This window comes from Propithecus coquereli, unplaced genomic scaffold (assembly GCF_000956105.1).
Source record: "Propithecus coquereli isolate 6110/MARCELLA unplaced genomic scaffold, Pcoq_1.0 Scaffold39, whole genome shotgun sequence".
In the NCBI taxonomy this organism is placed as follows: Eukaryota; Metazoa; Chordata; class Mammalia; order Primates; family Indriidae; genus Propithecus; species Propithecus coquereli.
Window position 1 is genome coordinate 4,539,991 of NW_012149618.1, and position 12,046 is coordinate 4,552,036.

At 54.1% G+C, this 12,046-nt stretch overlaps 1 protein-coding gene across 1 annotated transcript in view; it reads left to right on the forward strand.

The window, feature by feature from the left end:
• The first annotated feature begins 11,184 nt into the window (after window positions 1-11,184).
• FAM179A (family with sequence similarity 179, member A) overlaps window positions 11,185-12,046 on the forward strand; it is a 42,300-nt gene continuing 41,438 nt past the window's right edge. Inside the window, exon 1 of the mRNA XM_012652441.1 lies at window positions 11,185-11,212. Coding sequence (XP_012507895.1) covers window positions 11,185-11,212 — 28 coding nt within the window. The remainder of the gene's footprint in view (window positions 11,213-12,046) is intronic.

The window sequence follows — 12,046 nt, forward strand, 5'->3', positions numbered from 1 at the left end:
GAGCCACAGAGGAACCAAGGCCAAGGGGAAAAGTCTCCTGGCTCGTCTCTCCCCCACGCAGGGAGCTGTGGCTCCTTCAGAGAGTGGTTGCTATGCAGCCTTGTTTATTCAAGGAGAGCCTCGCTCGGAGCAGGAGTGCGCCAGCAGCCCAGCAGCAGGGCCCGAGGCTGCCCCTGCACCCAGGGCTGTGTGGCAGGCCCGGGGCCGGGGCTGGGCTGGGCCAGGCGTGGGGCTACCCCGTCCCTGCCTCCCTGGACCCATGGGCAACATCGTCTCCGGAGAGACCAAGGACCCTGGATTCCTCCAGTGACAGGGGTTTGGCCTCTGGACACAGAGGTGAGAGGCGATGTGTCTACCGAGCTGTTTGTGGGGGAGAGGGCAATCGGGGGTGGGCCAGGACCCCTGAAATCCTTGAAGAGAGGGACAAGGACCTGACCTGCAGCAGCACAAAGGCACAGTGAGAGAAAGGGCATGACACCATGACATGGAGGCTGTGTGACCGAGGGAGGGTCCCTGCCCCTCTCTGGCCTTCATGTCTCTGAGGGCTGTGAGCCAAGGAAGGAGAGCAGTGCTCTCTGTTCCACGGCCCGGGGATGCAGGAGGGGTGAGGGCGTGCTGTGGGGAGGGCGCCCGCCCGAGCGCGGGCCGTGGAATGCAGGGGCTCTGCTGCGGGCTTGCGTTCTAACGCCGCCCCTTACAGGCTGTGAGGACTTGGGGTCTTCGCCTCTCTGAGCCCCAGGTTCCTCATCTGGCGGGCGGCGGTTAAATGCCGCCTCTCTCAGGGCGGCTGGTGAGCGTGGAGACGGCGAGCAGGGCGGGCGGCGCGTGAGCCCCGTGTGAAATGGAACCGGCGTTGCTGGCGCTGCCGTCGTGCTGGAGAGCATCGTGTTCTCTTCTGGAGCAGATTTTGGTCTCCTGAAACTAGGGTGTGCCAGCCACCTCTCCAGAACGAGAACTCATGTTAGTTGCTGACCTCGAAGGGCTGATTTTGTCTCAGGAGCACTGGCGGGGCTGGGGGACGAAGGAGCCGCGGTCTGTCGGTGCATCTCTGACGCGACCCTAGGGCAGGTTGGCACCTGGCCCCCAGCAGCGTGTGAGGGGCCCGTAATCGGTTCCATCCTGAGCCGAGCAAGCCCCACACCGCCCTCCCCGACACCCTGCAGGCAGGGCCCTGCCGCCTCCTATGGGCTGCCTGGCTCCCAGGACTGGCTCCGTTTCAGCCTGGGCCTAGCAGATGTGGAGAAAGGGGAATGTGGGGGGCAGGGGATGGGGAGGTGTCAACCTGAGTCCAGAGAGACCTGCCTCTGAAGGCAGCTGCAGCCTCCCATCGCCCCCAGGACCACCTCGGAGGTGCCAGGCTCTACTCACCAGCACGAGACTTGGACGTGTGCTACTGCAGACAGAAGAACGTGTAAAATGCACGGATGGCTTAAGGAATAATTAGGACACGCTGGCAGCTTCTCAGAACCCACCCCATGGCCTTGTCTTTGTCACAGCTGTGTCCCTTCCCCTCAGGTTAATCACTCTCCTGATTTTTCCTTGCTTTTCGATAAAGTTTTCCATGAAAGTATGCATTTCTAAACACTTAGTATAATTTTGTCTTCCTTTGAACTTTATATAAGTAGAACCATGCTGTATGTGGTCTTCTGGGTCTGGCTTCTTTCCCTAAACATTATGCTGTGGAGTCAGCCAGGGGTGTTGAGTAGGACAGTGGTTTGTTTTCTTTGCCATGGAATATTCCGTGAGCACACCACGGTTTATTCCTCCATTTTCCTGTTGGACATTTGGATTGTTTTCTGATTTGGGCTGTTAGCCATAGGGCTGCTTTGAATATTCATGTGCTTCTTTCCTGGATCACACGTGCAAAATTTTCTCGGGGGTGGATACTAGGAGCAGAATTGCTGGGCACTGGGTTTGCGCATCTTCAGCTGTATTAGATGAAGCCAGGCCACTGTCCCACAGGGTGGTGCCCACTTACACCTCGCCTGCCAGCCAGCCTGAGCCTTCCCTTCCCTCTGCATTCTCACCAGCATTTGCTGTTGCCTCTCGTCTTAATTTTTGCCGATCTTTGCAGAGTGGGGGTAGCATCTTGTTTGTATTTCCCTGATCACCAGGAGTGCCTGCGCCAGCCTTTCTTTCTCCTCGCCTTCCTTCCCCCTCCTTCCCTCTCGGTGCCTCCTGTCTTCTGCTCTCTGCTCTCTCAGCCCCTTGTGTGCTCAGGCTTTTGACTTCCATGTTTCTCTCTGCCTTGCCACCCCTCAGCACCTCTCCCTGGTTCTCCTTCTCAGAGGCCCATCACTCTTCCACGTTATTTCTCTGTGGTCAATCTTTGAGTTACGGACCCGGGCTCCAGCGCTGCTGTCTGGAGGTCTGAATTTTCACCGTCTGTTTCAAAACCTCTGGTTCTTGGCCCTACTCACATCCCTTTCTGAGCCTTGGATTTCCCTTCAATAAAACAAGGACAGGAAAAAAAATGGCCTCCACAGAAGCCATTTACGTTTCCCAGGCAAAACCCGGCATATGCCCTGAAGAGGCACATGCAAGACTTGGCTCTTGTTCAAGGTGAGTTGACTTTGGGAAAGGACAGGGCTGGGTCTGAAGTCCTCTGAGCTTCTTGCAGGGAGACCTGTGCCCAGAGCCCTTTCCTGGAATGTGACAGACCTAGAGCCAGGGTCGCAACAACTCTGCTGAGCCAGATTGGAAGCGACATTTTATTCTTCCCCGTCACTCTGGTCCTCCAGGCATCCACAAGTGCTCACAGACTAGAGTTGGAAGAGTTGTGCTCCAGCTACTGGGCAGGGGTCCTCAACTGAACACCCAAACCATGCAGAAAGCTTTCCTGGGGCAGTGGGCCACGCCATTTTTCACTCGAGACTCCAGGACTACAACCAAGTGCAAGGATGACTCATCCCTTGATGGTGGAAATCTCAGGATGGGCAGAGGCTCCCAAGCCCCAGCCAACAGCTGTGTGATTTCAGGCAGGATTTGACACAATGGTCTCCAGCTGCACCCAGAGTCTGAGTCCTCGAGAACACACTGCCTGGCTCTGACCAGGCATGCAGTGCCAAGGTGACCGTTTTGGGGAGGCCTTGGTGGGAAGTTGGAGAAGGAAACTTTCCTCCTAGCCCTGCTGAAGGCCTTGCCAGCTGGTGGCCAGTGTGATGCCTGTCAGGGTCTGGGCTCTGGGGCTGGCATAGGCTCCTGATGGCCTTGGGTGTGTGTTGTAGACTGAATGCTTCTGTCTCCTGCCTCTGCACGAGTGCGTATGTTGAAGCCCTACCCTCCAATGTGTTGGTATAGGAGGTGAGGCCTTTGGGAGGTAATTAGGTTTAGATGAGGTCATGAGGGTGGGGCCCTCATGATGGGATTAGTGCCCTTATAAGAAGAAACCAGAGAGCTTGTTCCTTCTCTCTCTGTCATGTGAGAGCGCAGTGAGAAGACAGCCGTCTGCAATCTAGGCAGGGTCCTCACCAGGAAATGAATCAGCTGGCACCTTGATCTTAGCCTCCTCAGCTTCCAGAACTGTGAGAGAGAAACTTCTGCTGTTGATGCCACCTGGTCTATGGTACTCTGTTACAGCAGCCGGAACAGACTAAGACAATGTGTCCTGCAGCCTCTGTGGGCCTCAGATTAACCCCTCACTCACAAGTGAGGAGACTAGCTGACCTCCCAGGTCCCTTCCAGCTTGAAATTTAGTGACAGGAGAAGCAGGTACAGAAAATTTTGTTAAATTACTAGCACAAGTTTGGATTAATCTCTAATTTATATTTGCATCAACATGATACACAAAGTGGGGGCAGGTTCAGAAGATTTTGAATTTTGTGAATTTATAAGTTATGTACCCTTTGTCCCTAGGGGCCACAGCTTGCTTGTACAGTTCCTTTAATGAATTAGAAGAAGATGCCTCTTTCTGAAGACACTTTACCTCTATTTATCAGAAGAGACTGTAATAAATGTATAGAGCTGTAGTTTCTTTTTTTTAAGAGAAAAATTACCAAAGTTATTTAATGTGTATACACAGGAACCCCTGGAAAATGAGGATTCCTAGATATGTAGTTTCTACCGTGTGAATGCTGTCCCCTTAATTATGATGTCCTTGTGCAGTGTCCAACCTGAACAATCAAACATGGCAGCCCTACTCGTCATCTGCCTTCATTGTTTTTCAAAAACAGCCTAAGTAAAACTTTCTCTCACTTACAGGCTTTCCCATATCTTGTAGACCAATGATTGTCAAATCAGAATTCTCTGGGCTGGTGGGTGGGAGGGCCTGTTTCAAATGCTGTGGCCCTAAACTTATATGTAGCTCTCTCCGTCCTCTCCCTGTTGCATCTGCCTCCCCATTCTCTCCCCAGACACCCACACTGAGCGGCTATTACAAAGTCCACCTTCTCAGCTGTGTTGGGCACAAAAGCAGTTGCTCCACCCTGTGCTAGGAGGTCATTAAGGTACAGTTGTTAACGGCCACCTGAACAGACTGTTCTGTTGAGAAAGGACTTCCTGGAGTTTCCTAGCAAGGTGGTACTTGACCTGTTGTTCTAAGTGTCCTGCCCTAGCCTGCCCAGTGCTTCCTGCTCACCCCAGAAAATTTAGCAAATGAAGAACTTCCTACATTTTGCCACCCTGTCCCAGATAGACTTCTGTAGCTTCTTGACCTAAAGATTTTCAAAAGGGACATTTCCCCTCTTCCTAAACATGAGAACGCAGCAAAACAGTTACTAAACAAACAAGAATATTAATAGCTACGGTTTATTGAGAACTTGCTAGGGGCCATACATCATCCATTGAATGCTTTTTATATTTTTTTGAATAGTCTCAATAGCCTTGTGAGATAGATATTATTATTTCCATTTTGCAGTTAAATAGAGGCTCAGAGAAGTTTAGTAACGTGCCTGAGGTCACACAGGCTAGCAGGTGATGGAATTTAACCCAGGTCTGTTGACTCCTGAATGCACGCTCTGAAATACTATATTCTACCACCTCTGTGAGCAGAAACCATCAGCCCTGACTCATCCGCTTCGTAGCTCTGTGGCCTTGATCTAGTTACTTAACCTCTTTGAGCTTCAGTTGTCTTACCTGTAAAATGAGGATGTAATATCTACTTTCTCACTCTATTTCTAAAGTTGAGTGGCATAATATGTGGAAGCATGCAGTACAGTGCCTGGCACATGGCACTGTGGAACTAAGAAATGATAGTTCCTTCAGTTAGTTTCTTTTCAACAAGACTATCTGAGAGATGTGCTTTAATTTTGAATCCACTCCCTCATTCATTCATGCTATAAACATTCACTGAGTTATTACCATGAGCCCGGCACTGTGTTTGGCACCTTGTCTGCATTTCTTCATGTCCCTGTGGGCCTGCTGGCTGTCCTGCGCCTCACGTTGTCCGGAGGACAGAGGGGTTACAGCAGCATTGGCCCCGCCTGGTCTCATGATGGTGGGGGAGATGGCATCTGCAGCAGCGGGGCAGCTCCAGGGCTGGTAAGGGGGCCCAGTTGCTGGGGGAGGGGCTTCTCATCTGTGAACGGCCTTCCTGCTGGCCCATGTGCCCGTCACAGCTGGAGCCAGGAGGCAGAGACGGGGTGTGGGGCCTTGGATGCCCCCACAGGAGGTCTGGTGGGTGGGGGCATCAGTCTTCCGGTTGGGGGTGGGGATGGCTCTTGGGACCGCCAGCTCCAGGAGTGGCCGAGTCCTTATCTGGAAGTGAGGGTCAGTGTGGGAACCAGCCCTGCCCCGGACTAACAGAGATGGAGGCATCTGGGGAGAGGAAGAGAATGGTTTTTCTGGAGTCAGAATGTGCCCTGTGCCTGTTCCAGAACGTCACACTCTCCTGGGTCCAGCTGTCATGCGCAGGAGTCTGTCCTCCTACGTCACAACCAACATCCAGGCTGTCAGCGTGGCCTGACTTCCTGACCGCTCCCTCTGTGGGAGGCTTGGCTCTTCCTTTAGTGCCAAGCACAGGGCCCCCCACCCACCCCGGCCCAGCCTGCACCCTTCTCCCCTCGCAGCTAACGTGGGGCTCCTTCTCCCCCTGTGACCTCCTCCCGTGTCTTCGGCCTTTCCCTCTGGCGCTTTCTCCTCCTCCTGTGAGTATACTCATGTTCTGCACTTAAAAAAAAGGAGAACAAACACACAAACAAGCGCTGCAACTTCACCCACCCTTCACTCTTTTCCGGCGGCTACCCAGCCCTCTCCTGCCTTTCTCATCCCGAATCTCCAGAGTTGTCGGTACTCAGTCTCCACCTGACCTTCCACCTGCTCCTCAACCCACAGCAACTTTCCGTGACCACCTGGTGCCCCCAGTGCACAGAGATCGCTCTCACCACCCTCCTGGATGACTCCCTAATGGTCACATCCAATTAGCAGCCTCAGTGCTCACCCACCTCGGCCTCTTTGCGGAGCCGACGCCTCTAACCCCTGTGCTCACTTGGCTCTCCTGGCACCCACCCCCCGGCCTCCCCGGTGCCCTTGCTCCATCTCCCGTGGGGCTTCCCCTCCTCTGCGTGTCTCTGCCCAGCGCTGCTGTTCCCTGGGCTGTTCCTTGGCTCCGGCCACTCTCTTGTGGCCAAGTCTTCCTACAGACGGCATCTGCCCTTGTGGTTTTAATTGCCGTCTCATTACTGGGGATTCCCGAGCCTACAGTCTAGCCCAGATGTACGTCTCTGGAGCCACGGACCAGCTGCTCGCTGGACCGCTCCACCCGGGTGTCCCAGAGGAGTCATAAACCAACCCTCCCCAACCAGACCCCGTGTCTGTCCGGGGCTGGCGCCTCCTGCGGTGTTCACCATCTTGGCGGTGAGTGGCGCCCCTTCCTCCACCCTCCATGCCGGAGCCCTGGACTCGGTCCAGACTCCCTCTAACTGCCCTTATCTAATTAGTCTCCCAATCCTGTTGACTGGCCTCCTAAATATTTCTTGGCCCCTTGCCCTGGTTCAACTACCACCACACTGCCCTAAACCAGACTCATGCTCTCTCTCTGGGATCATTCCCACGCCTCTCGTCCTGTCCACCCAAATCTGTCCTCCACCTGCTGATGCAGCTATACTAATGCCACTGTGTGTTGATTACTTGTTAGGGCCCAGGCACGATACAATATTGAAGTGAGATAGGTATTACCTCCATTTCTGCAGGTAAAGAAATGGGGGCTCAGAGAAGTTTAGTAACGTGGCTTCGGTCACACAGCTTGCGGGTGCTAGATTTCAGTCTTACTCACTGTTGTGCCCTAGTACCTACGACATGGTTGAATGAATGAGTGCATCTCGGACTTTTGGTGACAGCCTGAACCCTGGAGGTCGGAGTCCAGTAGATCATCTGAGAACATCCAGAGTTTTCCTGGGAGGTCTGTGGGACCGGGTGGCCCCGTGGGGGAGCGGAGGGGTGGAGGAGTGAGGGGTGTGTTCATGGTGAGTGGACACTGTCTGGTGTTACAGTGAGTGTTCACTCGTTCCGCCTGGCATTATAGTGACCATTGACTAGAAGCATGGACTCGTGGTGGGAGCTGCGGAGGGTCAAAGGCACCGTCTAGTTTGAGCCTCTCACTCTACAGACACATCTGTCCCCTTCTCACGAGAGGGCGTCCGCGTCACCTGGGTCTGCCTTGCAGCGGGGAGGGCTGGCCCATCGTAACTGTGAAGATAGGGTGTGTGTGGGGAGGGGCTGTTTCTCCTCAGGGAAGGAGGAGGAAGACTCAGACCTGACATTATTGAGCAACTGCTGTATACCAGTGATGGTACTAGATTCTTTCTACACATTACTTTAATCCTATTAAAACGCCTGTTAGGGCATTTTTTTCCAAATGAAGAAACTGAAGCTCAGAGGAATTAAATCACTTTCCCGACTTAATACAAGAGGGGCCGGGGCAGGATTCCAGCTGTCTGACCCCGCAGCCGGTGTTCTCGGTGTTCCAAGTCGTGCGTTCAGGAGCACAGTGGCACAGGGGTGCGGATGGGAGGGGTCCTAGATCTGAGGCCTTTCTCCAGAAAGTGTGTCCCTGGGGGGACATATTTTTGGGTTCAAAAACTAGGGTTTGTAAACTCTGCCACCTTTCCCTTCAGCCTGGGCCGCCCTCCTTCCTCTCTCTACTACCCTGGCGTGGGCGCCGTTGCGCCCACTCGATCCATCTGAGGAGCTGAGTGCTCTGGCCCCCTAGAGCCCAGGTCTCTCAGAGGTCTCTAAGCAGGAGCGGGTCGTGCTGTGACACAGCAAGAGGAGCTGTGGCAGGATCGCCAGCCATTTCCTGCCTCCCCTCCCTCCGTGAGCCGTTCCCTGCCCTCCTGCCTGTGGGGCTGTTCTCTTGGGGGTGATTCTCTGCCCAGCTCCCTTGGGAGCGGGTGCACACAGAGTGGGTCACTGGCTCCCTGTGGGCTGTGTGGGCAGGAGCCGTTGGGATTCTGTGCTTGGGACTGACAGTCTTTACCGGGCCAGTCCTAGCTTTTGTTTCCTTCCAACTTGAAATGTGAGTCCCTTCTGTCACCTTTCTTCATTCCTGTGGTGCTGGTCACTAGGGAGCCTCTGTAGTCATGACTTTAACGGAAGGAGTGACAGCAGTCACTTACCGTGGGCTGCCTCACTTCTTGGGCTGGGAAACTGAGGCTGAGAGTGGAGGAGCCAGCCATGCTGAGTAATCCTGGTCACCGAACCTCCCGACTCGTGATGCCCTTTAGGTCAGGGGCTGCGCCAGCGAGGGAGAGCAGCGCCTTAGTGCCCAGAGCAGCACTGGGCACAGACGTGGCCTCCGCGAACTGTGCCTTGGGCTTGGGTGCTCAGTGGTGTCCATGCTAAACCCCAAAGCTCTGCCCACCTTTGTGCTGGAATTTCTGATTCTGATTTTTTATAGTTTGGACATGGATCATTACGCTCCCACAAAGCACCTGCGGAGGTGCCCCTCATTGCTCTCACAGAAGACATGGTTGTCTGTCCAAACGCAACTTGGGCCACCTGCTCTTGGGCAGGTGCTTAGGCCTCTTAAGGCCTTAAGAGTCATAGTTGTAGACCCTGAGAGGGACTCAAAGGGGCTCTAGTGGATGGGAGGCCTTGCCAAGCCATGGAGTGGCTCCAGGTTTCCTTTCTGTACTGCTGGTGTCCCTCGGGACGTGGAGGAACATGGGCTGTCTCAGTCTGTTGACCTTCTGACCACTGAGGAGGCTGCAGGTGGGAGAGGGGTCTTGCTCGGAAAGCCCACCGCAGGAGGAGTGGCTGTTGAAACTTAGGCATTCTGTACTCTCGGGTAGCTCCTTGTCTTCTCTTCAGCCTCTGGAGAGTGATCACTTTGAGGAAACTGAGGCAGCAATAACCACTTTACAGCCTAAGACAAGAAACAGGGCTGAGATCTTATTATAAAGTGAATCTAACTATAGCCCAGTGGTTTTCAGTCCTGTTTGGATGTCAAAATCATTTAGGAGTTAAGGGGGAAAAAAACCACACAAATGGATCCCTGTGACCTGTCCCTAGAAGACAGTAGAGGCCTGAGGACAGGCCTTGGAATCTGTCATTTTAATCGGTTTCCATCTATTTGGATCTGCAGCCAAGGTTGGGAACAAGGGCTGTAGCTCCATGTTGCCTTTTCATAGAAATTTTCATGGAAAGTGTATCCTCTGGTTAGAGATATGGGTAGCAGGTGGGGCCTCGCTGCCCCCAAAGGCCTGAACTTCAGCTTGTTTGCTTTAATTCAGTTACAGAAGGTCTGTCCCAGCCTGGAACATTCCTGCTGGGCTTTGCTGGGAACACAGCTCCTGGCCAATCTCTTGAGTCTCTTCCCCAGCTTACTGGGGTGAAGGTTGGGGTGTTGGTACCTGTGGAGTAGAATCTTCCTCACCTTACCTGGGAGAAGTGCTGCAGCTCACAGACGTTTAGGGCTGCTTTTCACTACCATAGGGCCACATCCCAGATGACTTAGCCCAGTGGTCACCAGACAGGGAGTTGCCTTCTCCCCTGGTTGTGACTAAAATTCTCCCCAGACAGAAAACGCAAGTGTCTCGAGGCCCTAAGCAGTGAGCCCAGGCCAGGCTGATCTGAGCTGCAGCCTCGGTTTGGCCAGAGCGTTGCTAGAGTTGCTCTGCCTTCTGGGGCCTGGGACGCTGGCGGGCTGGCTTCCAGACAGGAGGCAGGTTTTCTCTGTTCCTGAGAAAGGAGTTGGCACAGTGTCCTGCCGTGTCCCCAGATGATATGTGGAGGGAGCTACTCTCCAGAGTAGACATCAAGAGATGGGGGTGTTACCCCTGATTTTCCCACAGATCAGCTCTGGCTGTCCTCCTCCCTTACCTGTCGGGGGACACAGGTCACCATGATCTCAGGAAAGAACTTATAAAATTGTGTGAAGTCTGCAGTGAGACCCTGTCCCAGGGAAAGGAATGGAAGTTAGGTCGAGGGTGTGAGCTGATGGCTGACCTCAGAGGCTGGGGCTAGGGAGAAGCTCGGTGTGGTCAGGCGCTCAGGACAATGAAGTGGCTGAGGGGGCTGGGGCGGGGTTTGTTCAACCAGGTGAGCACGAGGGCCGAGAACTTCACGTGGGTGAAAACCAGCGCATCCTGAAAGAAAATGGAGAGCTGGTTTCCGGGAGGTCTTGCCAAGTGCGAGTGCTGAGCCGGGCACAGAGCCTTCATCGCGAGCTCTCGGGACGGTCGGCGGACTCGTGGGTGTCTGCAGGAAATAGAAACTGACGGAACACGAAGTGTCAGGCTCCACCTTGAAAACCCCATTTTCCTGAGACCCTAAAGGTGCTCATGTCCAAGTGACAAGGGACGACAGGTTGATTGGTTTCGTTGACACTCTTCACAGTGAGCTCTTCCCACATAGTCGAGCAGCCTTGGCACTTAGGAACTTTGAAGCATCTGGGAGAGTTCAAAGATCAGAAAGAAGTGTCCGGTACCAAAGCAATGTATGTAACCAAAATGTTTGTGTCCCTGTATTATTCTGAAATAAAAAAATAAATAAATAAAAGGAAGAAGCGTCCTTCGGTCCAGTGGCAGATTTCTTCCTGACAGTGACGTTTTAGCTCCTGATGGCCTTTCTGGGAAGCGGTTTAGAAGTGTCTGTTACTTGTTTTTCCTGACTTCTCTCTGCCCCTCCCCACTGTAGGTCCCTGGATGCTACGGGTCGGAACCCTCTGGACCCCCAAGGACTGTCCTCACGGCCCAGGAATAGCCACTGCCTCTGGGAAACCTCTCGGGCACCTCGTCCACCCAGGGCATGGGCACCCGTGATGATGTCCCCACAGGTAAGGGAGGCCTGTTCCTGGTGTTTTCCGGGGTGGGGGATCATCCTCAGATACCCTAGGGGACAGGGTGTGCCTGGGAGACGTAGCCAGGTGGCTGGGCCTGTCCACCCCAGCCAGCTGCCCACGTGCTTGGCGACTGGCACTCGGCCCTTTGTGCTCAGGGTGCTGCCGCGTGGCTCCCTGCCCGGGGAGGGGCTCGGAGTGTTCCAGGGACCGACCTGAGCTCTGCCTCCACTCTCTGAGGCCGGGTGGCTGGGTCCTCGAGGGGCCGGTGCTCTGCTGTGTGCGAGAGTATGTGGACGGACAGAGGATGTGGGTGGGGCCTCGGGGAGAGTGGACCACCCGTTTCCTTAGCTGGCCAGGCAGGGGAATGGGGACGGTGCGTAGCCACTTAGCACCAGGAGATGGGCTCTGGGCCTGGCTTTGCCTTTGGGGAGGTGGTTGTGTGAGCCTCAGTTTCCTCCGGAAAGCGAGGGGGTTGGTCCTGCCCCAGATGAGATGGGTGTTTATAAGGTGCAGAGGTGCTTTACCTGCAGGGGCTGGAGCAGGGGCCAGGTGACCATTCACAAGGTAGGTGAAAAGCCAGGATGTCAGAGCAGGGCAGTTCAGGACACCCTGGGGCTTTGGGACATTAATGTGAAAACAGCCGAATAATTTAGTGCTAAATCAGACCCTAACTGACGGTAGATTCTAGTGGGGAAGTGGGAGGTACTGAAGCCTTAAGAAAAATCTACAAATCTAGAAATAGAATGAAGATGTTGTAGACCCCCTGGTGCTGTCCAACTCCTTTGCTTTAGTGATACGGGAACTGAGATCAGAGAGGTTAGCTTTTCC